General features: G+C 51.1%; 7 protein-coding genes across 7 annotated transcripts; 3 read left to right on the plus strand and 4 right to left on the minus strand.

Annotated features, from left to right (window-relative positions):
• Positions 1-1102: 1102 nt before the first annotated feature.
• BGZ61DRAFT_371352 (concanavalin A-like lectin/glucanase domain-containing protein) lies at positions 1103-1997 on the minus strand (the record flags this gene model as incomplete). Its single annotated transcript, XM_046242094.1, has 3 exons — positions 1103-1152; positions 1204-1553; positions 1657-1997. The coding sequence occupies 3 exons, from the start codon at positions 1995-1997 to the stop codon at positions 1103-1105; spliced, it is 741 nt and encodes a 246-aa protein (XP_046095282.1).
• Positions 1998-3387: 1390 nt separating this feature from the next.
• BGZ61DRAFT_486277 (Alpha/Beta hydrolase protein) lies at positions 3388-4364 on the plus strand (the record flags this gene model as incomplete). The annotated part of the gene is made up of 2 exons (XM_046249842.1): positions 3388-3542; positions 3692-4364. The coding sequence occupies 2 exons, from the start codon at positions 3388-3390 to the stop codon at positions 4362-4364; spliced, it is 828 nt and encodes a 275-aa protein (XP_046095283.1).
• A 934-nt stretch (positions 4365-5298) lies between these two features.
• Positions 5299-7795, plus strand: BGZ61DRAFT_292061 (uncharacterized protein; the record flags this gene model as incomplete). The annotated part of the gene is made up of 4 exons (XM_046238584.1): positions 5299-5571; positions 5630-5751; positions 5805-6007; positions 6060-7795. Coding segments are annotated over 4 exons (2334 nt in total), but the record flags the coding sequence as incomplete, so codon positions are not given.
• Positions 7796-8223: 428 nt separating this feature from the next.
• Positions 8224-11235, minus strand: BGZ61DRAFT_465883 (uncharacterized protein). The gene has a single exon (XM_046247633.1). The coding sequence runs from the start codon at positions 11145-11147 to the stop codon at positions 8268-8270; it is 2880 nt and encodes a 959-aa protein (XP_046095285.1). The 5' UTR covers positions 11148-11235; the 3' UTR covers positions 8224-8267.
• Positions 11236-12896: 1661 nt separating this feature from the next.
• Positions 12897-14278, minus strand: BGZ61DRAFT_371278 (uncharacterized protein; the record flags this gene model as incomplete). The annotated part of the gene is made up of 5 exons (XM_046242085.1): positions 12897-13354; positions 13405-13469; positions 13519-13636; positions 13701-14070; positions 14129-14278. 5 exons carry the CDS (start codon positions 14276-14278, stop codon positions 12897-12899), a joined length of 1161 nt encoding a protein of 386 aa, XP_046095286.1.
• Positions 14279-17597: 3319 nt separating this feature from the next.
• Positions 17598-19473, plus strand: BGZ61DRAFT_540597 (cytochrome P450; the record flags this gene model as incomplete). The annotated part of the gene is made up of 6 exons (XM_046254931.1): positions 17598-17760; positions 17831-18003; positions 18075-18324; positions 18380-18488; positions 18553-18956; positions 19013-19473. 6 exons carry the CDS (start codon positions 17598-17600, stop codon positions 19471-19473), a joined length of 1560 nt encoding a protein of 519 aa, XP_046095287.1.
• A 5605-nt stretch (positions 19474-25078) lies between these two features.
• Positions 25079-27472, minus strand: BGZ61DRAFT_567772 (FAD binding domain-containing protein; the record flags this gene model as incomplete). Its single annotated transcript, XM_046255978.1, has 2 exons — positions 25079-26741; positions 27447-27472. The coding sequence occupies 2 exons, from the start codon at positions 27470-27472 to the stop codon at positions 25079-25081; spliced, it is 1689 nt and encodes a 562-aa protein (XP_046095288.1).
• Between the last annotated feature and the right edge of the window lie 12 nt (positions 27473-27484).

Genomic DNA, 27484 nt, shown 5'->3' on the forward strand with positions numbered 1-27484 from the left:
GTACGTACGTAATGACTCTATTAATTAATATAACGTGTGCATGTATCAAGAAATGGTCGTGGTTTATCGTGTCAGTTTGCAAACAGGTACATACAGTCACATCCGCCAACGCTGCTTGCTTCACATACAAACTCTGAGATGTTCAAGCTACTAATCTCATCTCGGAAAAGTATGCTGCAGTTCTACGCAACCAAGTTATATTAATTTTGCAGGTTGCCAAGACATATTTCATCTATAAGCCTCTATGACTGTGACACGCATATGGAATGTTGAAGATGAGAATCATCCTCCTGGAGTGATGTGACTTCAAGGTAGCATCAATTTCATTTTGAAAGCAAAGTGGAGCGCTTCAGCACTGACATGGGACATCGTCTGAAATCGCCGCTGTTAGCATGTTCTATTCATTGGGAGGAAGAGTCAGTTGGTTTTTTTTAAGTAAATAACATCCATGTAATACTCTCACAATCTATGCGGGTCACTGCAAGACCAGTCTGATCCGTTCGGCTTGAATTATGGCAAAGTTATTCAACAATTTTAAGTGACAGTTGAGTATTGACAGACGGTCATGTGGTCTTTTATTAATACAAGTTCAATCTTAAATAAACCGTCCAGCACATTCAAGTATCGTGACTAGGCACGACACTTTCTCCTCGTGGTGGTGCTTGCAGAGGGAGCTGCAGGTGTCTGGCTTGCCGGCGCTTCCGAGGTCACGACTACCGAAGAGACGAAGCTTGCCGGAGTTTCCGAGATTGGCACAATTACTGAAAATGCTGAGGTTGCTGGGATGACGGAGGTTGTCAAGGTTACCGGAGCAACCGACTTTTCCGAGCTTGAGGGGACTTCCGAGGCTGCCGAGGTCGTGGGGATCACCGTAGTCGCGGGGATTATCGTGGTCGCCGGAATTTCTGAGATCGCTGAGGTCGCCGAGGTTGCTGCGACTGCGGAACTTGCAGAGCTTGTAGAATCGGACGAGCCAGATGAACTAAGAGCATGTCAGTATCTAGAACTGAGTACTGAATCTGATTGTTAGGATATGGGCATGGATGAGTGATCCATCCGCTTCAGATATGGTCATGAATGCCAACAAAGACAACAGTACAACTTACTCGACAGAGATGGTATAGGCGGTGGTATCAAAGACAGCATCAGAGCCTAATACATGGTGAGTTTAATAAGCACCTGAGATTGTTACGGGGAGCTTACCAGTGAAAGGCTCGGTCCCAGCCTGGAGGCTAGTCGCATACATGCTCTCGCTGACGCCTTGGTTGGAGGTGAGATATGTGAAGAATTCGTTCAGATCTCCGTCAAAACTGGTAATATTGCTGGTTGCAACAAAGGAGAAGACGGTAGTATCTCCGTTGGGGCCGGTGTAGAGCTTCCAGTCAGACCCAGCAAGGGTAGGAGTATCAACAGGTGAGCCAGTACTCGAGATAGGTCCAGCACCACCATAAGCGCCAAGCCAGATCATAATCTCATATTTGTTGTCAGCAGTGGCGGATGGGGCGAGCCAGAGGTCATAGGCGACGTCAGCGACGATGTTGGAACCGGTGTAGCTATAACCAAATTAGTATTTTGGTAACACTCGCGAATGGAAAAAGGCCATTGAAGAGATGGTGGCATGAGGAATAACTAAAAAGATTCACAGTAGCAGCTTACCTCCAGGTCCACGTAGATGGAATCGAGCTTATAGCAGACAGCTGGGTGTTGACATCTTCAAGAGCGACATTCGAGTACGACTTAACAGAGCTCGAGCCTCCAGCCCAGCTCCAGGAAGTAGACCAGGAAACGGAGCCTGAGGTAATCGAATCAAAGGTAGTGCACTGAGAGCCAGAGGTTGCCTGCGCAGCACCCCAGTTGTTGTGATAGACAGTAAAGCCGCCGGTTTCGAGAGAGCCCCAGGTATCGCACATGGTAGTGGCACGTTTTTCGAGGACTCGAGTGGGAGAAGCCGCTGCCACAGTGGCCAGCACCGCTGGGATGAGAAACGAGAGCTGCATGGTGACGCGAAGAAGGGTTGTTTTCGAGTGCAATAAACGAGTGATGCACGAGGGATGGTAAAGGAAAGTAGACCAAACTCGACCAGCGAGTAAAACAAGATGATTCGACTGACAATGAGAGAGATTTACGGGATAGATCAGAAGTGGGAGCAGATATGCTGGCTTTGTATATATAGTGGGCATCCTTCATCCCTGACGGACACGGCTAGAAGCAGGGGATCTTCCTCCAAGTACCAGCACGTTCCCAAATCGGGTCTGTCACAGTCTCCTATCCCCTGTCCTGACTTTCATCTAATGTCCCCAGCTGACGACGTCCGGATCGCTGGGTCTTTTTGTGGAGAATATGGTTCATCAATCCGCCCACAATTGCGTGGAAACCTGCCGAGATCCGGATTTTCCACCAATTGAACCCGGCACCTCCTGATTGTCAAACAAGAGCCTCCCAGCGCAATATCGGTTTGGCCACCTTCATGGATAAGTCGGCACACAAGTAGCGCGATGCCTACTGGAGGGCTGTTGAAAGAGGTCATTTTTGTCTTTGGTAAATGGGAATGCAGGTCAGCTCCCCTGTCGTCCTGATCAGGCTGGGGATCGAGGGTGCAGGGTTCTTGTGAAGATTTCATTCGACAAGTACAGAGAGCTGGCATGGGCAAGACAAGAGATGAAAAGTTATGTCTGAATGATGACCGGATCATGGATAAACTGATAAACTGTCATGGAATTACTTTTTCTATGTGGCAGATGAACCAACTTAGAGATTCCAATCTAAACTTACCTGGTATTGACACCTGACAGCGCGCCATAATCCCGTAGCAAGTTCGTCGAGGCCATCTAGTGCTATCCATCCATAAATTTCCAGATTGTAGATAGAAGCAAGGGCAAGATCCACAGCTTGATTTTCTGGTAGCTTTACTAAAAATCCCGCGTGCTGACTGGGATCATACGCCATGCAGCTGGGACAAATATCGTGGCTGGATAAGACCTTGCCCCCCTGTTACATATTAGAAATAATTGAACAAGGTTGGAAACTGGCTCTTGTGTTCATCTTTAACCTGACGGGGAAATCGCACCTCAACTTGACACCCACATCTACTTCAACTGCCACCTCGTGGATAATAGCGCACCAAGTCTCCACTGCTCGATAAACAAACGCGTTCTCCACAGACTACAATGACTTTAAGCCTAGCCTAGCCGTCATTACGGCTAAACCCCGCTGACTCTAGCGTAAATTAAGGCTTTAGCTTACCGCCGAGATCGGGACGGAGCCTCTAAACGTAACTGTTCAATGCGCCGTATTATACTCAGCCAGGCTGTGAGGGTCAACGTGTCACGACTTCTTCCAGTCAACACTCTTTCACTCAACGCTCGATTTGTGAGACGCATATCCAACATGGCGCCTACTCTTGAACACGCCCATCCCCCAAACACGTGCCAGTATCCGGCGCACACGAAGAGAGGAGACTACCTTATTCAGGTGGCATGGCCTCTATGCTGGGGCGCAGACCGAATTCCACAAGAAAATGACGCTGAGGGCGTCTCCACCCTGTGAGCAAAACACCTCACGCGACAACAAGAAGACAGTATCTAACCGCAGTGTTCTTTGTTTAGCTATGTTATGGATGGAAATGCATACTTCTTCACAGCAGTAGACGTCAGCCGCCGCCTGGAATTCACCAATAGCTCCAGGACTGTAGTTGTGGGCATCGGTACCCTCCCGGGAAATACGTCTACGACTTCCGCAGAGGACCGGATCTCACTCCTCCAACTGCAGATGGAAAATACGACATGCCGCTTGACAGGGATGGAAACCCTCGGACTGATCTCGCATTTGGCGAAGCTGACGACTTTCTTGACTTTGTCCAGCACGACGTCATGACGTACGTTGAGAAGACGCTATTCCCACACGTCCCTCTTAGTACCAGCCGCAGAGCTCTTTTCGGGCATTCCTACGGCGGAATATTCGCCTTGAACGCACTGTACACCAGGCCGACGCTATTTGACACCTTTATTGCCGCAAGTCCCGATATTGACTGGAACCTGTCCTCCATGGTCAGGGAGCAGGAAGCAGCTTTTCGTGGGCGCGAGCACCCGGTCAACCCGCCCCCGGCTCTCGTGCTTACGTGGGGAACCGGCCAGCAAGATCTGGTAAAGGGGCAAGATGAGTCTGATGAATCATTTGGGAAAAGGCTCGAGTGTGCCGAGAGTAAGACTATGAGAGACAGTGCCAACGCCTTGGTGGAACGCTTGAACGCCTGCCCAAGCGTGCGCACCGTATCAACGTGGGAGTTTGTAGGGGAGGATCATGGAAGTGCTGCAGTGACAGGAGTCCAACATGGAATCCTAAAGTTCTTGGTTGACAAGATTTAAATGAGGACGGATTAGTGACGCCATGGACATAGACTAAACCGGTTGACAATGACAAACACAAGGCTAATGAGGACTCTTACTATTACTCTGTCTTGGAATACAGCTATTGCTGATACCGCCATGCAGTAGTTGCAAATGATAGGAACTCACATTTGGCACTACGGCCAAGACCAGTAACTTGACACTAAGCCTGTTGCACATTGATCTTTACCTTCGGCTTTTAATTCAACCCTTCGGTTTTCGACCTTGTGAACTACACACAATAACCGCGCCGTTTGTAGATTATGATTTCCTATATTTCCCACATCCCCTCAATCTATACTTCATTAGAAACTGCAGCCAGGCTCTAAAAATAGACAGCCAATAGAGCAAGTGTTGGCATTGTCAGCCTCACTTTCGCGGTTTCAGCCTATTTGGCGCCCGACACCTCACTTTCAAGCCACGGGTGAAGGCAGCGATTGTCGGCTACCGTTATTAAAAGGTTGAAATTACGTCCGAACAATAAACATTACGGAACCAGGCGTCAGATACGGTGATTGTTTGTACAAATTACCCGCCCAGGTCTAATTTTGGGGCCATAATTTCTTATTACTTGCATTTGTATCACTTCGTGGCGCTATAGCGCTGCACCTTCGCGCTGCAGGGTTCCGAGAAGGATCAGGCTGTGGGAGTCAGCAGATTAAATGACGCGCCCTTTCCGTTCGACCATTTGTAAACTCTTTCCCTCAGCTCTTTATCTCGCGTCGTCCTATTTGCCTTGTCCGCAACAGCCAGGATCATGTCGAATCCCAGTGAAGATACTATCAAGGAACCGGAACAAGACGTGCAGCTACGTTCCCAGCAAGTCCCCACGCAATCAAGCAAGACTCCAGCCCTGAAAGATAAACCGAGGAGATTCCTGTCGCCCATCAGGTCAAAAGTCTCACTGCCTTCGATCGCTGACCGATTTCGCATTCTCCTCCGAACTCTCAGTCTCTCAGCATCCACTTTCCGCCGCAGTAGGAACGATGAACGACCGAAAGTCCTATTACAATCATCACCATGGCTTGCCCTGGCTCGCTGCACAGTTCACCTTACTCCCGCCTTTGTATCAATTTCATTAGTCGCCATCAACCTGGTTGGACTTTTTCTGGGATCCGAGTTACAAGGCCCTGAGAACCAAGACGACCTGAAGATGGGACTGTTACAGATTGCTGCCAAAGTTCAGGTACGTTTGTGATCGGCCAAGTCACGAGAAGGACAATAGACTGATTGCTAGGGATTAGGAACTTCTCGTGGTAGCAAGCGTCGGAGCCGTCATCTTCCACATCGTTCGAAGCGAGCTTGTGTTTGGTGAGGGCGTTCCCCTCGGCCTTCTTGTCTCGGGCTGGAATTTTTCACAATTACAGTGAGGTTTGATGAATTAGTGCGCGAGAATTGAAGACTAACTAAACCTTACAGGTATTTGTGGTCAGCCGAGTTTCTCGGAGGTTCAAGATGCAACACGACCATGACTCGAAAGGAGCGGTGGAAGAGACGTGGAATTTGCCTCTTCATTGCAATGGGCGGCGCATTAGCCCTCTTAGCTGGTCCTGCGGCTGCCTTGCTCATGATACCTAGGCAAATGGATTGGCCGGTTGGTGGAGGCATCTATTGGCTCAACGGTATGAGGCGTGGTTCCTTGAATGCAATTCACCAGCTGACAGGATTGAATAGGGAGCGACGAACAGCTTTGGCCTACTAACTTGGACGCTGACTTCTACTCCGATGCGAACTGCTCTCACGAAGCTCTGTTCAATGATAATAGGTGTCCCGGGGCTGGATTCGCGTCGCTTCACCAATACTTCTCGACCTGGTGGAACCATCTCAACACAGGGTTTTCCTTCGAACTGCGAGACTGGAGGATAAGGAAGATGATTTACGCAAGGCCAGCCCTTCGTGCGGAAGCAAATACCTGGGCCTTTACAGCGCATGCAGCAACTGCAACCCTTCAAGACGCTATGCGAGGCCTACACAGGGACGCACTCGGATTTCTCTACAACATCCACCCTCAGACGTCTCCTTATCCAGAGTATCTCATGTGGGCGGATCCGATCCGATTTCAGGTCGAGACCAAGGTTCCCGCAGTCCGAGTCTTCTGTCAGCCCAAGGGGAATGTCTGGCTATGGGGCGAGAACTTGACCGTCGAGTTTCCCAGCATTCACGAGTTTGACGAGTGGTGGGGGATACCATCCGAATATCCCGAGGAAAAGGCCTTGAAACTGCCGAAAATGAAGACTATCGATGTCTTGGAGTTTATCCAGGAGGACCTCGCCGGCAGAGGACTCCTTGAGAATAGCTCCTCCCTCCTCAACGGAGAGATTTTCCAGAACGGACGCAGGACACTCATTTTCCCTGTAGACACGGAATCTACCGGCAACTCGTTGGACTTGGTAGTCCTTCTAGGGAGATTTTGGAATAGCAGTGCTGAGATGCCACAGACGAATGTTTTGTCCTGCTCACTAGATGCACGATGGGTGAAAGCACATACCTTGATGGAGATGAGATCCAACAACCAGCTCAGTCATGAATATCACCTAGGAAGAGTGCAGAACTTGATTGAAACAAAATCCCACGATCTGGAGCGCACTCTGGGGTATGTCCGTTGGAAACCTCCTACGGACGGATCATGGCCGAGGATTCGACTCCGCCCAAGTTGGTACAAAATGCTAGCACCCATGCTACCAAATGAACCTCTCAACGGACTACCCTGGCTCACACAGCTCGGCTCCAATCAAACGACATTGGAGGCGTTATTCGACATGGTTTTCAACCCACTGGCGAGCAGCCACGAGGGATTTGAGACTGTGATAGCTGCAGCGGTGGTGGATGGCCTATCACGCTGTGGCCTCATTCCTAACTACAATGGGAGTAGATTTTTAGAGGCTTGGCCATTTACGGAGTGGAAGGTCGAGAGTGAAGCCTTGGCTAGGACAATGGTTCGACAAGGTGCTCCTAAAGAGAGCTTCCCAGCACCGCCGGATCTGAAACCAAATCTAACTCGAATGGTTATGAAGGCTACCTACAGGGGGTATGTCATGCAAGCAATGGGGTGGTTTGACTATCTATCCATTGTTGCTCTACTGTTCCATGCTGCGATTGCTTTCGTTCATACCTGTCTTTTGTTCTATTCCCGACCCTCCAGTGGTGCGTGGGATACCATTTTGGAGTTACTCACTCTGACACACCAGTCTGAGCCACCAATTCAGCCGCTTCTAGCCAATACGTCTGCCGGGGTAGCCTCGTTCAAAACGGTTAGGCTGGTTGCATATGTAGAAGCGCCGCATGGCAGACAAACAGGTGTTTCCGAGGATGATCTGCGGCCTGGGGGAGAGCTTCAGTTGAGATTGAGGTGTCCTGCGCAGCCCCGGAATCCTTTTCTCAAGCCGGATCGTATCGGGCAAGCTTATGGTACCAGTACGGATGTTGGAAGATCTGGAGCATGATATAATGAACAAGGCAATGGTAGGTAACATCACCGTTCCGGACGGGAACTATGAAAGCAAGTCATCAGCTCCCACACCTCTCGGGACGAGATATATCTCTATAATATTTTGGGATACAAATCTGGATAGACATGATCGTGATTATAAGTATGGAAATATCCGGTAAACCCATTAGGTCATGATGTATAGCATTCGCTAGCCATTCGTTGCTCATGCCCGTGAAGTCAACGAGACCAAGAATCGGGTCTTTGTGTTGGACGGACCTACCACCCCTACCTTAACCCTCATAAATACATCACAATAGAAAATAAGGAATCTCATGATAATAAAGGGCTGGTTCAAGTATTTAACTAGGCTCAATAAGAGGAAGAAGTACTCGTGCAATAGTAACTATACTCCTGCAAAATTAATTATACAATTTACATAAAAAGTGAATACCTTACTTGTTGATTCCCTTCAAAGCAGAGCTGATATAATCACTAATATCATTGTCTTTGCCACACTCAGTGCATTTGTGCATGACCTTGCCAGGACCGCCACCTCCGATTCCCGCAAACGATCCGGTCAGAGGAGACTGTTCAGTCCTGGTAAGCTCCTGAGGTCGGTGGGAGCCAAACGCAGCAGCGGCGGCGGCCCGGGCATCAGGGTGAGAGCCTTGAGGCAACGGATCGGTTTGTTTTTGGCCGAAAGATTCTCGCTCCAGCGGCTGGTTGTCCTGGTCTTGAGTAGTCTCCTGCTCAGGCTTACGAGAGCTGTAAGCAGCTGCAGCTCCCAGGCCGGCCGCGCCAAGGCCAGCAGCGGTGTAGGCTCCGCGATGAGAATCCTGCTCACGGTCCGCCTCATTGTCTCGAGTCTGGGTGAAAGGTTCCTGTTGGGGTGGGAAAGATGATTGGAAAGACGAGTCCTGTTGGGACTGGGTTAAAGGTGGCTGGGTTTGGCCGAGCTGATCGAGCGACTCGCCCTCGAACGGCTTATCAAACTTCTTTTCCTCAGGCTTACGGGAGCTGTAAGCAGCTGCACCAAGACCGGCGGCACCAAGGCCAGCAGCTGTATAAGCTCCAAGATGACTATCATCCTCACGATCCGCCTTGTCTTCTCGAGTCTGGGTGAGAGGATCCTGTTGAGACTGGCTCATAGGAGGCTGGGTCTGGCCGAGCTGCTCAAGAGACTCGTCCTCAAACGGCTTGTCAAATTTCTTCTCCTCGGGCCTGCGAGATTCGTCCGCAGCAACTGCACCTACGCCGGCGGCAGGCTTGTAGTCACGCTCCTGGTTTGTGTCGAGGGTGCTCTGAGTCTGACCGGGAACATCAGGCTGGCTGAAGTGCTGTTGCTCAGGAACATCCCGATGGCGAGTGGCCTCGTAAGCACCAGCTCCGAGACCTGCAGCACCGAGGCCGACAGCTGCCTTGGATCCTAGGCCATGGCCGCTGGAAGTATCAGTTTTTTGAGTACGGTCGGGAATGTTGGTCTGCTTAGGAATGTCCTCATCATCGTCAAGTTTCACCCCGGATGGAGTGCCCGAGGAAAGGACATTGTACTGGCCCTCGTTGGCATGCCTTGTCACAGGCTCCACAGGCGCGTTCGAGTTGTCAATCATTTGCTTCTCTTTGTTTCGGCCAGAATCGGTCGTAGATTCATGGGGACGGATAGTGTAATCCCCGAGAGAAGTGGGAGAAGTCATATCGGATGTCTGGCTGGTAGGCTGGAAGCCTCGAGCTGTGCTGTCATCAATCTTAGACTGTTCAGGTAAGTCATCGGAGCGTTTGTTGTGCTGAGAGGCCAGGAGACCTGCACCAACACCAGCTGCGCCTAAGCCACCAGCAGTATAGGCACCCGTCTTAGAGAACTGAGAACCCGTAGCATCAGAAGACGGTTCGTTGTCCTGACGACCACTTCTTTGGGTTGTATCAATCCTCTGGGAGGGATCCTGGATGGCGGATTCGTGTTGCTGGCCCTCTAGAGACTTGTCCTTGGCCTCGCGGTCTTGGTCATGATCGCGAGAAGCAGCATAAGCAGCAACACCTCCTGCGCCGGCGAGAGCTAGAGCGGGAGCACCTTTGCCAATGCCTTGGTCCTTCTCCTTCTCCTTCTCCTCAAACTTCTGGCTGCGATCAGCCGCGTCCTTGTCGTGGCTGCGATGGAAGAATCCTCCTGTCTTCTTCTCTTTATGTTCCTCGGGAGCACCCGTCTCTTCAGGGTGACTCTTGGAGCTTCGGCGGAACAGAGGAAAGCTGCGTCCTTCCTTGGTCTCGGTAGGGTGGTCTGTTTCGTCCTTGTTCTTGGTCAAGTCCTTGGACTTGCGGCGGAAAACACCAAACATGCCGCCACCCTTGCCATCTTCAACGCCTCCTGGTGACTGAGACTCGGCCGTGCGCCGGAGATTGTCGTCTTCGTGGTGCTTGCTTAGCTCATGTGCACCAACGCCAGCCGCGCCTACGACTGCAGCGCCAGTAAGACCCTCCTTGTAGTGCGAGTCCCCCTGCTCTCCTGGCTTCTCCCCCTGCAAGTCCTGGCCTTGCAAGTCCTGGCTTCCAGAAGTCTGACCTTGCATGTTCTGACTTTCAAGGGTCTGTCCTTGCAAATCTTGGCCTTCATGGAGTTTGTGTGAAGTGCTGTCACCCTCGACTTTGGTTACGTCTTCGGGCATGGCTCGCTGTTGTGAAGACCGGTCCGGGTCATTATCCAACAGCTGAGAGGTGGCAGCAACTGCGCTGGGATCGGTTTGTCTGTCGTGCAAGTGCTGATCCTCTCCGCTGCCATGTCCCGTCACAGTGTTGTACACACCTTCACCCCGGGGAAGGTTACCCCAATACGGGGTATCGCTCTTCTGGGTGCTGCTGGTTCCTTCAGGATCCGACTCGGTGTTCTCTTGTCGCTGGTAAGGGGGAAGAGGAGTCGTGGCGTCTGTGGTGGAATCATGACCGGGCTCCTTTAGGTCTTCGGCCAAAGTTGAACCCTGGATTCCTTGTTCTTGAGGGGGGAGGGCTCTTTGATTGTCGAACGTGTTGCTTGGGGCTTGGTGAGTGTAGGACGACCCGTACTGAGAGTCTGTAATGCCGACGCCTGAGTCGGTGTGACCATGGCCATGACCGTGTCCCTCCTTCTCCTCCGCAGACCATCCTCGAGGGTCATTGGGCTTGTGGAGTTTGTTGTGTTCGTGAGCGGATGCTGCAGCGGCCTCGGAGCGGGGGGTTGCGACGCTGTCAGGATATGTTCCGGGAGTGTCGGAGTAGTCGGAGGTACCAGTGGCGGTGGTGGGTTGTTTGGACTCGCTGGACTCGCCGAGCAGAACCGCCTTGATTTTAGTGCCCATATCCATGATGTGCTTTTGGGTGGATATCAATTGACGAAGGGTGACTACAGTGAGAAAGGATGTCGTTGTAGAAATGTGATATCGTAATGCAGTGATGCTATTAAAGATAATTACGATCAATTGGGGGTGAGGCCAGCTTCATATAGCTATGCGTCTCAGCCATCGTCACCGCCACGCCTTACTTTGCTAGCATCTCGATCATGCCAGCCTCTACATTCAACCCAATGACATCTACGACCTAAGAAGCTTCCGATTGCTCAGGTATTCTCCACAGCTAAGGGGGATAGTTTACCCAAGACATATTGCTGCGTGGACTGTGTCATCTGCCGCTTGAGCTTTCTGTCACCCATCGGCTCAGCTCACGCCAGTGACATAATTTAGACCACAGACCAGACCCACACGAAGCTTCTATGTCGTCACCTCGTGTCTTCAATTGACTAGGCCTAATGCTAATACGCCTAGCACCAGCCACCTAAGCTAAGCCAGCAGGACAAGGTTGGCATTAGCTCCAAGTCGAGTGCGTCAACGGTGTCATAGGCATCTTGTCGTGCTGCCGTCTGCCGGCACTAAGTGGCTGGAATGTGAGCTTGGTCAAAGTGGACGACGAGATTGGTTGGCTGCGTTGGTCACAGGACTGCAAGCACGCCCCATTACATCATGAAGAACAACATTACGCCAAAGCTAGAGCAGCTTCAACAGCGTGACAACAATTAGTGATGTTTCCTTGATGTTCACCTTGGTGTAACGATTGCGCCAGTTTCCAAGATATGAGGAGACAGCGGTGTGCCCTGGACGTGAGAACGAAATGTTTCTATCTACTGCGCTTTTGTTGTGCATATCTGGTTTCATCTTGTAAAATAAATTTGCAAGAAACACGTAAAAGGATAGAAGGGATAAAGCATCTGCCAACCATAAGCATCGTTCTTTTCGATTGTTGAAATATCAGTGAGGTGCATCATGGGTCTAGGGTAGGCCAGGTCTGAATGGATCTGGATACTTGGACGACAAGCGTATGATGTTGTCTCAGCCATGAAGTGTCCTTTACAATGACTAATGGGAAATTCTAGACTCAGATAGATAATTATTTCAACTTGAGGCTAATACAAAGATTCCTGCTATTCCTTTAATATTGTCAGGGGTTTGGCCCATCCTTCCGAGCGGAAGACCCTTCATTCGACATCAACTTCAGCAAAAAATTAACACCAAGAATGTCTTCATTTAAAGTGAACCATGTCTCAGCCCCCGACGACCTTGAGTAGCTCCTTGCACTCAACCTTACGTCTTCCGTACCATCGCGATATTCGGCTCCGGAAGGTTGTCCCTAAACATAGAGGTATCGTCGATTGCAACATAGAAGTAATAAGCCTAGGCGATTCCCCTGAATATGACATCATCTCGTACGCCGGGGTCTTTCAACCAGCGAGAAAGCTGCGAGGGGCATTACAAGCAAACCGAGCCGGCCGATTGCCTGCAACGGCTACGCAATCCCGGTCACTAAAAGTCTTTGCAGCCTTCTCCTGGAGCGAGAGGCCACAACTTACCGGCCTCCAGAAACTCGTGGATTGACGCCCTCTGTATTGACCAGGACAACCTACCCAAATCACAACACGGATATTGATCCAAAAGGATAAGGACGTGACCGGCTTGCTAGGCAGAGAAGTTGACGTCACATAACGGAACTCCTTTGCTAAATTCTGGCAAGTTAATTTACTAAAGAGTCAGTCTACTCACAGAGTAATTAACTTAGATATCTAGTCAAGAGGAGGTAACTTTATACTCTTCAGTCACTCTAATTCCCATACCCATCTGCTTGGCATCAATCTCAGCGGCTCTCTGTTGGCTTCGTCTGAAATTGGGCACAAGGATCTCCTCGTCACTCTGATTGTCACCGCGTATCCGGCCGCCTCCCACTGCATATGACTTCGTGAACGGGCCGCCTATTCCCAACTTTCGTTCTTCCTTTGTGATCGAGTCTCTGTCGTCCAAAGTATCGTCATCCTTGTTCGCTTGGCCGGGTCGCAGCGTGCTTCCACCGAAAGTGCGCAACGGATAGGATCCGCCTCCCTCAATCTGCTCCTGATATTTGCTGGCATCGCGAGATGTCCACTTATCAAGGTAGCGCTTGTACAAGGGGCGACAGACGGGTATACCGATACAGATCATTGTGACAGCGATCTCTGCAGCTGACCACACGATGAGGCCGACGGTGTCCTCTTGAGACAAATGTTAGCAATCATTCGTGACGGACACGGTTAGAACTTACTGAGGTAGTTGGGACTTGAAAGAGCCGGGACTTCAATTGTTCGCTTGATACCACAAGCTCCGGCACTAGTGGACGAGTTAGTCAAAGTCAAGGAAGACAGACAATCTCACTTACATAACTCCAAGACTGAGACTGGCAAGAATAACTATCTTTTCTCTGATGTTCATCTGCAAACTCCATATGAAGAGCCAGGGGAAGGCAGCATAGAAAAAGTCGACAATTACGCATAGAACTACTCACAGTAAGTACTTATTCGGTTGAAAATGGCGCTTGTATGGGAGGTCTGGGAGACTTACTGCAAAGCAACATCGAGACCGGTGTTGAATCAATGTGGCAGAATCCCCCAGGGATACGACGATCCCACAGAAATTTCGGTGGTGTACATTGCAACCAGAAGACGAAGCAAGTTGAGACAGATGCCCCCATCAGACAAGCCATGGATATCCAGATAGCAATCCTGTGCCACCTAGCCTTCACAAGGCGCAGCAAAAAGAGGCCAAGCGACCACTTTGCGACAGCCATGCCGATGACAGCAAAGGTTTGGCCAGTGGCTTCGAAGAGAATCGCATGGGATAAGTCGTCGAGGTCTAGGATATCGTCCTGGTTCTGCCCGAAGCCATAGGTGGCGGCGACATTGATGAAAATCGTGTAGAAGGTGAGGAATACCTAGAAGGGGATGGGTAAGCAATTAGTGGCATCAATGGGTTAGACTGGGACTTATTACGAAGGCCAAGTTGTACACATGGTCGTCAATGCCAAACGACTTGACGACACCGACTCGAGTGTAGATTCGCAACACGACAAAAACAAAGGTAACAGCCGTCAGCGACCACATCACCGCAACGGTCCATAGCCCATCCCCCTTTATCGCCATGGTTTGGTTGTTGGTTCGAGTTTTCCGGCAGTCGGGTTGCGCTGGGCGAAGTTGGCTTCCAACGTAGAGGAGCTCGTCTCAGCAATCGCGCAGATGGCTCGCATTCGGGCGCTGAACCGTCAGGTCGGTGTCGGTAGGAGGACGAGATAATCGTTTTCTACTGAGCCATGCTCGGATTCTCGAGGTCGATGATGCGGTCAAATATATCCCCTAGGGTTCCAAAGAGTGAAAGAACGAGCCCAGCCAAGCGCCACTTGCATAGTACCGTAGAAATCAGAAAAAGAAAGCGCAACGGCGAATCGTTGGTCGATGGCATTGAGTATGAAGGTAACCGAATTTCGGGGCCCGCTCTACAATGAGCTAGCATGGGAAGCAAAGTCGGCCATCCCGGTCAGGGCAGGGTGACATTGCCGTCGGCCTCCTGTATTACTACGGTATCAGGGAAACGTAATGTTAGCGTGCGCCATAGGAAAAGCAATGTTACAAGGCCATTCACTTTCCAGGTCCAAAGGGTACCTCTGCCACCACACCAGAGACTGCAGTTTTAATCTGTTGTTGGATATGTGGATCAAGAAGCTGATGATTGTATTGATATAGGATCCTTCGGTCTCTCTCTCAGCTAATATGGTGTTTGCATTCAAGACTTCCTAGGCTACTTCGGTCTCTCTCACAGTCCAACAATGGTCATTGTTAAAATGGATTAGCTGAATCAATTGCGGCAGAAGATTCTCAGAAATCTATGTCAATTACAGCAGACACATCAGCAGTCCCAACCGCTGTTACCTCAAGCTGCAGATCAGGTCAATCTTTGCTTACACAGGCGTATGGCTTATGCGTAGATCCCAGCCGCTCTTGGATGGTCTTGCTCTGAGTATGCAATTCGGTATGCTCTTTGAAGGGCCGGCTTTAAGAAGTACCATGCACGGCGGAAGCCCCCAATTACAGAACGAACCCGACAGCTCGGACTTGCCTTTGCAGAAGATCATCACAATCGGATCGTTTACTCACTGGACGAAGACCCTTTGGTCTGACAAAACCTGGGTTAAAGGCGCAAGGCACACACGAACATGGATTATACGAAGGCCTGGTGAAGAGCTTGACCCCACTGGCATCGTGGAGCGTGTCCAACGTAAGGGGGCATGCATGTTTTGTGGTTGCGTCTCTTGGCAGAAGCCGGGTCCAGGGATGTTTGGGAGAAGGATTGGGGCATGGCTACAGCTGCCGTAACAATACCCCTACGTTGTCAGGCAGTAACAGAGGCAAATGGGATGCATGCCAAATATTAGGACATTGACTTAGAAGAGATCCATTAATGTCTCTTGTCAGCGACCTTCCAAGTGACCGGCTTTGCAAATATTTAGGTGGCGTATATAAAGCTTCTCGGGATGGCTTCAATTGTCTGTCGCTTGAAGCGATTTTAGACGCCTCAGCCGACGCCGCTTGACCCTGTCATAACACCGTCCCGTTGGTCCGTGGACTGGACTTCAATCCCTGATGATCGACATCGGCATTAACTAAATGGGCTAGACGGACAACATGTGGGTATCCCCAGCAAGCCTCCAGGTCCTGCGGAGGTTCCGATTGGCCTCATGGTGCATTGATCTATTCACAATGCTACCACCTTTCCCCAATCTGCTTCGAGGCTCTCTGCGAGGAGTGTAAGAACTAAGAGGAGGGATTTGACCAGGACGATTTCGAATATTCGTCAATGCCCCCTGCTGATCGGTGGCTGAGAAGGAACTAAAAATTCTGCCCGGCTCCCTCTCCAGCCCAACTACCGGAGGAGTCTGGCGTCGCAGATGCACTAAACTCCCAGATGTAGCGGCAATTAGTGTACCGGGCGGTCATCTCATGTTCCGTGAATTGGTTTAAGAACGACCCATGAGCCAAGCTGTTTCAAGTGGAGGACAGGGCTACGTAGTGGGCTACGAATCCCCTTTCAGGCTGCGGTATTCTCTGCTCGAGGACGATGGAACAGACAAAAGAAGCCGATGACGACGCTTACTGAATCTTAATCGGCTTGAACCCCACCATCCGTACGCCCGAGGAATAATGGCCTGATGCAGGGTCTGATAGATAATGGATACCCTTCTTATCCTCTAATCTGTTCTCTTCTCTCTTCTAAACCTTCGTCCTCTAGGGTACCCAGTAGCATTCTGTACCGGCGATTGCGACCAACATTCACAGGGTTTAAATTTTCTGATATAACCCTGAACCTTGCTGAGGAGTGCATAGCCGGGGCAGGAAAAACAGATCATGTCGACCCCTGTCGTGAACACCCCTCAAAAGAAGCAAGTTACAAATGTCGGAAGATCACATCGTATCACAAATACGACGTCAAGGTCAGGCAGATCGCGGAGTAGAACTGGCGAATTGAAACGCTACTTCGCAGCTCTTCCCAGGTGGGATATCGCAATTGCACTTGACACACACAATTGAAGCCGAACGCGTAACATGACGCCTTCTTGGCGTCAAGGCGGAAGGAATTTATGCTGGCGAGGTATTATGCAGTCCCTCTCGCGCTATAACACCGTGGCGTCGGCCCGGTGGTTCAGGGCTTCATCGTCTCTCCACATCCTTACCATAGTACTCCCGCTGCCCGCATTTATGAGTGGATATGACAGCGATGAGCCGTCCTACCCTGCCAATCGGAATAGGCGAGAACTCGCCCCGTAAGGTTACAGCACGAGGCGTTGAACTGAAGAAGCATCCCGGCATGTGGAGAGGGTCAGGCTGACAAAAGGGCTGCTTTGATACGGCTGTCCCCACGAGGTTCTGAGTCGTGATTGTCAGAAACCGTTGGTTGATTGCTCAGTTGCGAATCCGTTCTCCACAAGAGCCCGTCTGAAGTCAATCTCCTGAAGCTGGGGTGGGTAGTATTCGCTCCTTAGAGTAGTCTAGCGGTGCAGCCTGGGACGTCGACGTTGCCACGTTCCTACGGCAGTGCCACTGTACCAAAAGCCGGGTCTTCACCCCGGGAGGGTTGGCCCTTGGCTGATACCGTACTACGTAGTTGCAACAAGCTGGAGCCATTCTGGGCCGTTTGCTACTCCATCCGTCACACCTGTCTGATAATGGCAAGGGACTCAAGGGGGTTTCTGCATCTCAACTCAAACTAGAGCAAATATGGCCTGTTCCTTGTCGGCTGCGGCCTAGTCTCACACGTCACGCGGGCAATTCCTCCCACCCGGGAAAGAAAGTTCGGATTTAAATGACAAGCCATGTCCTCCATGCGGCATTTCTCTCGTTTCCACGTAAGGGACGCACCGGTGGAAACACAGAGTACCGGGCTCCTCAACGAAACTGCCCTCAGACCATCATGAGTTCCATCCACACCTTTTCCATCGCTGGCTTCATCCAGGTCTCCGATTGGAAGTACATTTGCGCAACTATTGTTGTCCCTGCTCTTATCATCACGGCTTGGTGGATCGTTGCTCCCTTCTTCTCTCCTCTAGGGCAGTTTCCTAGCCCCAGCTTAGCCGGTAAGTTCACTCCAGCGCGTCGGATGTTGGTGGAGAATTTCTTGGGCTAAGAGGCAAATTTGTTGCATAGGCTGGACCAACTTATGGCGACTGTCCGTGGTAAGGAAGGGTAGCTATCATCTGAAGATCAAAGAACTTCATGAGAAATATGGTCCTGTTGTTCGAATTGGGCCCAACACCCTTGACCTGGATTTCCCCGAACTCATCAAAACTCTTTACGGAACCGATGGCAAGTGGCAAAAGGTAATTGTCCATAACGACTACTGACTGTTAGCCTGTTGCAACTCAGGAAAATGTTCTAATACAACAAATAGACCGAGTTTTACCACAACAATAGTGCTGTCATAAATGGCAAGATCACGTATCATCTATTTAGCACCACTGATCAGGCTGAACATGCCCGGATGAAGCGCCCCATTGTCAAATACTACAGCCAGAGTAGCGTTATAGGTCTCGAGCCCCTCTTCGACACTCTCATCGAAGACTTTTGCGGCCACCTCGAGAAGCGTTTCATGAGTGACGCCCAGCCCAAGGAATGCGACCTCGGCGAATGGATCGGGTTCTGTATGTTTCTAGCCGGGTTGATCTCAGACCATGATAGACTAACCAACTCGTCTAGACTCCTGGGACACCAATGGTGCCGCCTCTTTCAGCAAGCGCTTTGGCTACATGGATAAGGGCTTCGACTATGATGGCACAATTGGAATTGCCGACAAGGCTCTTGACTAGTATGTTGGCCATTTCAATGCAACCTGGTGGATACAACATCTCCTAACTCATCTTCTTCCTCAGCTTCGCCGCTGTTGGCCAAATGCCTTTTCTGGACTTTCTGCTTGATAAGAATCCCGTCATGCGGATTGGGCCTCCCAACTTGGCCAACATCACCAAGATTTCCCTTGACCATCTGATCGCCCGCCTTCAGGGCAAGGATTCCAACTACGACCCCAAAGTTCCTGATTTCTTGCAGCACTTTATCGAATCCAAGGAGACTCACCCTGAACTCGTCAATGATGGCGTCATAATGGGATACCTCCTTGTCAACCTTCTTGCCGGCGCTGACACTACCGCAATTACGATTCGTGCCATTTTCTGGTATGCTCTTCACAATCGTGAGGCCTATAAGAAGCTGGAGGCAGAAATCCTCGCCGCCAACCTCGCCGATATTGCTTCTTTCAGTTCCGCTCGTGCCCTGCCCTGTGAGTTACCCTTTCGCGTGCATCAACGTCCAACGGTGCTGACCAACGCTCTACAGACTTTGAGGCTGTTGTTCGTGAGGCAATGCGAATGCATCCAGGTGTCTGCATGCTCTTGGAGCGCTACGTTCCCGACTCGGGCCTGAAACTCCCCGACGGACGCTATATTCCTGCTGGTACTGCTGTCGGCATCAACCCCTACGTTGTCGGCCGTAACAAGGGCATCTGGGGTGACGATGCCGACACCTACCGCCCTGAGCGTTGGCTGCAGAATGAAGACGAGACGGACATTGGTTACAAGGAGCGCCTTCGTCTCTACAACGCATCAGACCTGACTTTCGGTGGCGGGTCTCGAATTTGTATCGGTCGAAACCTCGCCCAATTGGAGGTGTATAAGATTGTCGCGACTTTAATCCGTCGCTATGAGATATCGCTTGTTGACGCTGACCAACCTTGGGAGGTTACCGGCAGTTGGTTCCCGCGCCAGAAAGGACTTAAATGCTACTTGAAGTTGCGTTAGTAGTTTATAATAGTCCTGTTGAAGAGTGTATCGCAGCCAGGTTCACCCCATGTCTAGACGCACATCTGATTCATAAGACAATCGCCGACACCAGTGACCAAGTGACTTTTTACTGTAATTAACCCTTTCTTGAGGGCGTATTACAAGCTTTGGCAGTATATTCATTTTCGCCGAAGCACCTTTCTCAGCAAACTGCACTTCATTTGTTCAGCTGCAGCTCAACTTAGGTAGCTAACTGCAGTTAGCCAACCCTACATCTTCCTCACCCCCGCCTTAAGCAGCCTACAGCCTGGTCCAGTCAGCATAGACATTTCATTACGACCACTCTATGCCAGGAGTAAATGCTCGCTCTGCCACTATGCTTCGCCACTTGGTGGCCGGGCGCGGCGGACAAAGTGCAACAGAGAAAGCTCTCGCTCCAATCGCTTAATGAGAGGGTCTATATTGGCGAAGGAATATCAGGCTGAACAGTGTCACGCTATGTTGCTCAAGCAAAACCGCATGCACTGCCACCACCAGTTGGCTCTGCCACTGCCACCTCGAAAACCCACCAAAGAAAGCCCATAGTGGCTCTTCTGGTTGTCTCTACTCTTGGTTCTTGATTCGTTTCCAAGCTGCAGTTACTCCCGGATCATGTTTTACAGATCTCCCCGCCGATTGCCTAGTGCGTCAAACCTCCCCTGCGAGTCTCCTTCTAAAATCCCCAACGTCTCCTTGTAGAGGTTCAGACTTAGCAGGACAGCGGGCGCGGTGTAATCTGGCAGGTGGGAGTCGACAAACCTATATAGGTTAGTGGCTGTGATCAGAGAAACTGAAGCTAGAGTGGAATTGAGGTAGACGCTTTGCAGGTCAGACCATCGCCTCTGAGCAGAGCGCAATAGGACCATGACCGAGGTGGCGTTTTCAGCTGCAGCTGAATATACTATTTCCGGGGCCCTTGCATACTGTAGCTTACGCTCTCAAGTAGTGCCATTTCAAATTCGGCCTGATGCCTGTGATGCTAACTGATCAAGCATGCCTTTATGACTAGATAAATAATGAGATGACGTATTATTTTGCGACTGCAACATAGATTGTGTTCATAATGGGACCATTTCTCGCTATATTTTACGGAATTGAGACACCCAAAATCAGCGAAAACATCGTCTTGGTGTCTCGCCTGAGACCTCGCAGCATGCAGTCATGCCATTCTCGCTAACCTATTGGACCTTCAAGTTGCCAAGACAGCCACATGTCAAAGTCCAATGAGACAGCGACTCTAATCTCCGAAAGCTCACGCATCCACCTTCCTCTCTCTTATTTAATATTTCACACATGTTGGAGACAAGGCGCCGATCATGACACCATGACTTTAGCTCGCCGAGTCCTCCGAGTTCGAGACGGCGGTTCCCTCGCCGATGCAGGCTCATCTCTTGGGAAATCGCTTCTTTTCCATCGAGCCGTACTTCCAGCGCAATGCTATGACGATTGCAGTAAGTATAACATAGCCCCTTCCTTCTCCCCAATCCGTACATTTGCCGGAGTAACCTAGTGACACAAGAAAGACAATGCATATAAAATCCCATTAAATATTGGTCGAGTTCCATCACTTTGCACTTCAGGCTCTACATTCATAAGTGCCTATGGAATTTGTGCGTCCTGCATAATGGACAATGAGTCAAATAATTTGCCTCTCAGCGACTACATTAGCCCAGAGTTTGCGCCATTCATCGACTATTGCCAGGGCGTCGATGTCACAACTTCAACATCGTGGGTTCAGGTAATACCTACCTTCGGGAGAAGTGTAACGCCAACTATCCCTTGCACTAAATGTGTGCCACTTACATTGACCTATGGAAGTGGCGAAGTTGAAACTGTCATGGTGAAACCTGGCCTCAAAGACCTCACTCAAACCCAATGCAAGTCACGGCAACGCCCGGCAATTAAAGTGTCTATCTGACCTCTCCTATCAGCCTTCTCGCCAACAAGCTCGGCGGAAGAGCCCATACCATCGAGTTCCAGTTCCAACAAAAGTATAGAAGCCTCTTCATCTCACAAACCACCCATTAACACCTCCAAAAGCGTCAAAAGCCACCATCATTGGGCCAGTAGTTGCTTGCGGCATCATATTAATACTCCTCGGCACCCTTTTTTTCTGGCGTCGTTATCTTCCAAAGAGAAATGCAAGCACTCCAGCAGGTCCGCAGCAAGAAGAGGTAAAATATGAAAAAGCCCAATTACACTCCGACTGTGTCCCTCGAGGCCCGACATACGAGCTGCAGGGCTCGGTCCCTCCGTCATCCAGCCCAACTACAAGCCCAGCCGTTGCAGAAATGACGGCAAACGAGGTGGCTGCACAAGAGATGCCAACAATAAGAGAAAGCCTTACATGAGGATGGTTATATGGGGGGGGGGAATGGGCGGAGGTAGTTATATTAGTATATTATAACGTGACATTGCTGTTACTTTGCATCTGAGCCCAAGTATCTCAACTTTTCGCACCCTTCGTTTTGGCACTCACGGGGGACCAAGTTAATCGCTACTCCACCCATCTCCATCGTTCATCCACCCAAGCCTAGTCCTCCTCCTCCCCCTCCTCAGCAGCCGGAAAGTATGGCCGCAAGAGGCGGACAGCCTGCTCAGACCCACAGCATTTGCCTCTTGCCCACTGCAACGGCGTCTCAGCGCCCATGTCGACGGGGGAGTAGTGCTCAAACAAGAGCTTGAGCAAGTCCTCCCTGCCATTGTCAACAGCCTCGCAGATAGCCTTCCGAACGTGTTCTTGCTTGGCGCCCTCAGACTCGGCATCAACCCCCAGGAAAAGTGTCACCATCTCCTCGAGGCCGTTTGCTGCTGCGAGCTCCAGGGGCGAGCGGTTGTCCCAGTACACGTCCGAGAACGGCTGCGCACCGCGGTCGATGAGTAGTTTGACGAGAGAGTAGTCCTCGGTGTCAAACGAATAGTCCAGGGCCTGGGAGAGGGGCGTTGTGTCGTACTCGTCGTCGTTTGGGGAGACGTTTCTCGCGAGCAGCAACTCGACCGCCGCCAAATGGCCGTGTCCTGCTGCCCAGCTGATGGCAGTCTGCCCGTTCTCATCCCGAAGATCAGGGTCTGCGCCTCTCTCCAACAAAAGCGACATGACCCCCGCATGTCCATCGAGGGCCGCGTGTAACAACGGTGTGAAGTCGCTGTCGTCACGGAGGTTTGGGTCTGCTCCTCTCTCCAATAAGAGAGACACAAGCGCCTCGTGCCCTCTCGACGCCGCAACCATCAAAGGCGTGAGCTCCTGCCCGTCTCGAGAGTCGATCTCGGGTTCTTTGTCCAACAGGAGAGACATGACTTCTGCATGCCCATAGTCGGCCGCGATCGAGAGAGGGGTCGTCCCCTCCTCATCTCTCGAGTCTACCTCGACACCCTTCTCGAGCAGAAGCCTGACCACATCGGCAAATCCTTCTTCCGCGGCCCACATGAGGGGAGTCTGTTCGGCCTTGTCTCTGAGGTCTGGGTTGGCACCCTCCTCAAGAACCAGCCTGACCTTCGCGACGTCGCCCGTTTTAACCGCTCTCGCTAGACGGGCTTCTTTGGATCCAACATCGGCATCCGGATAAGCCGAAAGGTACATCTCATCCGTGGGGCTCTGCTCTTCGGCGGACGATGATGCTGTGTTTTCATCGGCGTGCTCCGGCCCTTCCCGAGCCATCAGAATACGAGCGATTTTGTTGTGGCCTTGTTCGATGGCCCATGCCAACGGCTTTCGGCCGGCATCGTCTGTGATGTCTGTTGCGGCGTTGTTTTCGAGCAACAACTGCACGATGTCCTCGTGGCCTCCCGCCACGGCCAGTGACAGAGGAGTTTGGCCGCAACGCCATTCCTTGGCGTCCACGTCGGCTCCTTTCCCCAGTAAGAGACTTACCAGGGGAGCTATGCCCTCTCTGACAGCCAGGACCAACGGCGTGTCACCCATCGTATCACGGGTGTCGACGCGAGCCCCCGCCTCAACTAGGCGCCTTACCACGGCTTCGTGCCCGTTGGCAATGGCCTCCAAGAGGGGCGTTCTGCAAAATTTGGGCTCCAATGAGTCGATGTCGGCGCCGTGTCCGAGGAGAAGCTGCACGGCATCGTCATACCCTCTCTCGGCGACCCAAGATAGTGGAGTTCGTTGGTGTTCGGTGTCACGAGAGTTCGCATCCGCGCCCTTGTCCAACTCCTCCTGCAATCTGGCGATGTCTCCAGTAGCTGCAGCAATGAGAAGAGAATCCTCCCAAGGGGCTAGTCCGGCATCCATATTTGCGCTAAAACACGAACTTAGGGGAAGAAATGCAAGGGTTTGTGAGGAGGGGGATAAGAAGATGCTGCGAAGCGTATGAACAAGCTGTGACCGACTATTTCACAGATTGAAGGGAACGTGAGCTATTTGATCTATTTCCAGCAGGCCGCTTCACCCATGTCCAGGCACCGCCCTACAAATGCGGATCCCTCGAAACCTTGTTGAAGTCGCTACGATGAAATGCCGACGCTAACACACTTAATAGCAGCTATTCAGGGTTCGTATCATAGGCAGACGTTCATGGTTCCGTGAGCACGGGCAAGTCGCAGCCACTCGCATCCTGAACAGTGGAGGGGCAAAGATAACTTGGCAAAGATAACCTACTACGTAGTAGGCATCAACTCCGTATCATGACTCAAATAGACGGGCTATGCTGTGTTAATTCACAGTTTTTCTTACTATGCGCGCTTTTCCCCGCCCAAATCTGTGACTGTGAATGTGACTGGGAAAGAATGCCAACATGCCCTGCATGGTACTGAAATGACAAAAATCTCAGCGCACAGCCTCTACAACCATTTTCATCGTCTCGCGACTTAACAATCCATCCACCTGATCGGCTTCCTTTTTACACACCACGACGCTGCCCAGGTGAGGAGCCTCAGAGCCGTACAGATTGGAATGGATGCCGATGCAATTCCATGCGAGCCGAGCCGCGCCTGGATACGTGGAGGAACTGTCTTATATCGGAATCGAATCCTCAGAGCGAAGGCGACGGGCGGCGGGCGGCGGCTTCTCACTGCAGCCTTCTTTAGCCGATACCGCAGATCAAACAAGTCTCACATGACTAAAGTTAGTGGATGGTACGACGCAGAATTGACGTTCGAGTTCCCTCGACACTTTGGCGCGTCTTTACAAAACCACCCTGGACTCTTCCGTGTACGGATCCTTCGTTCTAGCCGCCACGGGAATAAATGTCCTAGATGTCTCGGGCAAATATTACGACATGGTGAGATTTTCCCCATGTATCTTATCCACTGCTTTCTTTTGTCTTCTACACTAACTGGGAGTAGGTCGCAGCCAAGCGATGTTTCCTCCAGCTTCTTGCCTCGGCACGGGAGCATGGCTACTCCGAGTACCGAACCCACTTGGACTTTATGGATGTTGTTTCCGATCAATTTGACTTTAATGGGCATATTCACCGCCGGTTCGTTGAGCAGCTGAAGGATTGCATTGACCCAAACGGCATCCTCGCGCCTGGAAAGTCCGGCATATGGCCAGCCAAGTATAGGGGTATGAGGCGAAGTCTAGAGCAGACTAAATTGTAGATTAGAGGTATTCTCTGTAAACAGGCTTTAAAACTCAAGTTCTGCTAGCTATGTCATCAACACTAACAAACCCATGCGTCATTGCTGGTCCTAGTGTCGCCCCAGCCCCAGGATACGTGCGTCCCATGATACTCGCAGATGTATTGCCAATCGCATAGAGCCCTTTAATCACAGTACCATCCTTTCCCAAGACTCTTTGAAACTCATCGGTCAACAACCCGCCCTTGGTTCCTATGTCACCAGGCCAGACCTGTATGGCATAAAATGGTGACTTTTCCAGTGGACCCATATTCGGGTTCGGACCTACCATGGGATCGCCGAAATAGTTGTCATATGCGCTGTTGCCCTTTCCGAAGTCTGAATCGATGCCTGTTTTGCACATGCCGTTGTATTTCTGAATAGTTGCTGCTAGTCCTTGCGGATCAATCTGGATCTGATCGGCCAAGCCCTCGATAGTATCGGCCCTGAATAATCTGCCTGCAGCAATAGCCTTCTTAGTATCCGCTCGGGCGAACAAAGTCCCAAGCATGTACCGATTCCGGTGGTTGCAATCCATCACCATCCAGGCCGGGATTGCCTTGACATTCCGGTTGCGCGCGTACTGATCCTGTCCCGCAGCTGTATAGGATTGCGCCTCGTTCATAAACCGTTGGCCACTCGCATCGACGATGATGCAATATGGTCGCGCTCGTTCTGTGAGGGTGAAGAAACATGCGCCAGTGACTGGATCAAAGATGGTCGGTGTCCACCACGCATCGTCCATCAGAGCTGTTGCGGCGCCCACGTCCACCCCAGCGAGCATACCATCTCCAGTATCTCCGTCTGGTGTCATAGTCCACTGCGTATTTGAAGGCGATGGAAGGTATTTTTCCCGCATTTCCCAGTTATGGGCGAAACCTCCTGCAGCGAGCACCACACCACGCTTGGCACGGATAGTTCTTATTTCGTCCTTGGTCTTGACTCTGACCCCAGTGATGCTACCGTTTGGCCCGTTGATGAGATCAACAAAAGCCGTTTCAAGACGGATGTCTGTACCCTGTAACTTGTTGAGATATAAGAGCTGTGCCACTAGCCCATGGCCCATGGATGTAAGCTTCTGACCTGCCATGGCTCTTATCATGAGGGGGATCATTTTCCGTGCAGTGTAAAGAAACGCGCCGGGCGAAGAGGTCATCCGCGTGATAGTACCTGCATCGTTTGTCTGGATTGGCGGGGATTTGTTTGTAGGAAGCCATTTCTGCCAGTTGCCGAGCTTTTTCAGATTGAATGGTTTCGACTCGATCGTTCGGCCTCCGCCAACCCCCATGCCGCCCTCTGCGTTTGGATAGTAGTCCGGATAGCCCTTGCTGAACCGAAATTGGAAGCCTATTTCTTGCAGAAAGTCGATCATCTTTGGACCATTGTCCAAGTACGCGTGTCGGCGGGCGGAGGACGAGGCTGGGCCGACATCGCCAACAACCTGGTCCATGTATCTCAAAGCTGCTTCTTTACTGTCTTGAATCCCAGCAGCTTTGGACACAGAATTCACGGGGATCCAAAGGCCGCCTCCGGATATTGCACTCGCACCACCAACCGTATTGCGCTTCTCTATTATTGTTGCCCGGAGGCCTTTGGCGTGTGCTCGGAGGGCTGCAGTGAGGGCGGCTGCGCCTGACCCAACGATCAAAATATCCGTTTCTTCGTCATGGTCGAATTTGCTGCCAATGGTAGCAAAAGCTCTCGCAGGCCGAGCGTTGACGAAAGCGAAAGCGCTAGAAGAGACTCGAGCGGGATGGGAGCGGGGACGCCAGACGTGAAGCCGACAGAGTCGACTGGGAGCCGTTCTCATGTCGATAGTTGGCAGAAGATGTCGAGAAAATTAAGGCGAAGCGAGCGGGAAAGGTGGTACGCAAAAAGCGTGAAATTCGACAGGTTTCAATCAATCGAGGTGAGATTGGCAGGGAAGTGTTGATCTCAGTGCATGGTGTTGCTGCTGCAGACTCGCGATACTCGTAAGCTGCTGGCCGAGCTCAATTGAAGCTGATGATGACAGGTAAGAACCAGGTTCCCCGCGTTTATGTCAAGGGGCTTTCGGCGATTAGGATACCCCGAGACCCCGGGATTTTCTTACACGTGTTGTGGTAGCACCAAGATGATGAGTGAGTACGATGGAAGCAAATCTCTGGCGTCAAGCAAGGGTTGTCACCAGGCCGCGGATCCCCGCGGGACGCGCGGTAATCGGGTTCCGAATCATGAGTGAACACTGGGCTTCTGGTTACAGCATCTTGGCTCTGAAATGTCATATAGTTAATGATCAATGACGAGCCAAGATCAATTGGAGACAGCACAAAGTCACCCCGAGCATCACTCTTCAATATGTATCATTCCATCACCACCGCGTTCCCACCCTGTCTAATACGCACTTGCTGGATTTCAGTGTCGCAAGCATCCTTTCACACGG

Source organism: Ilyonectria robusta (genome assembly GCF_021365365.1).
Source record: "Ilyonectria robusta strain PMI_751 chromosome Unknown BGZ61scaffold_45, whole genome shotgun sequence".
In the NCBI taxonomy this organism is placed as follows: domain Eukaryota; kingdom Fungi; phylum Ascomycota; class Sordariomycetes; order Hypocreales; family Nectriaceae; genus Ilyonectria; species Ilyonectria robusta.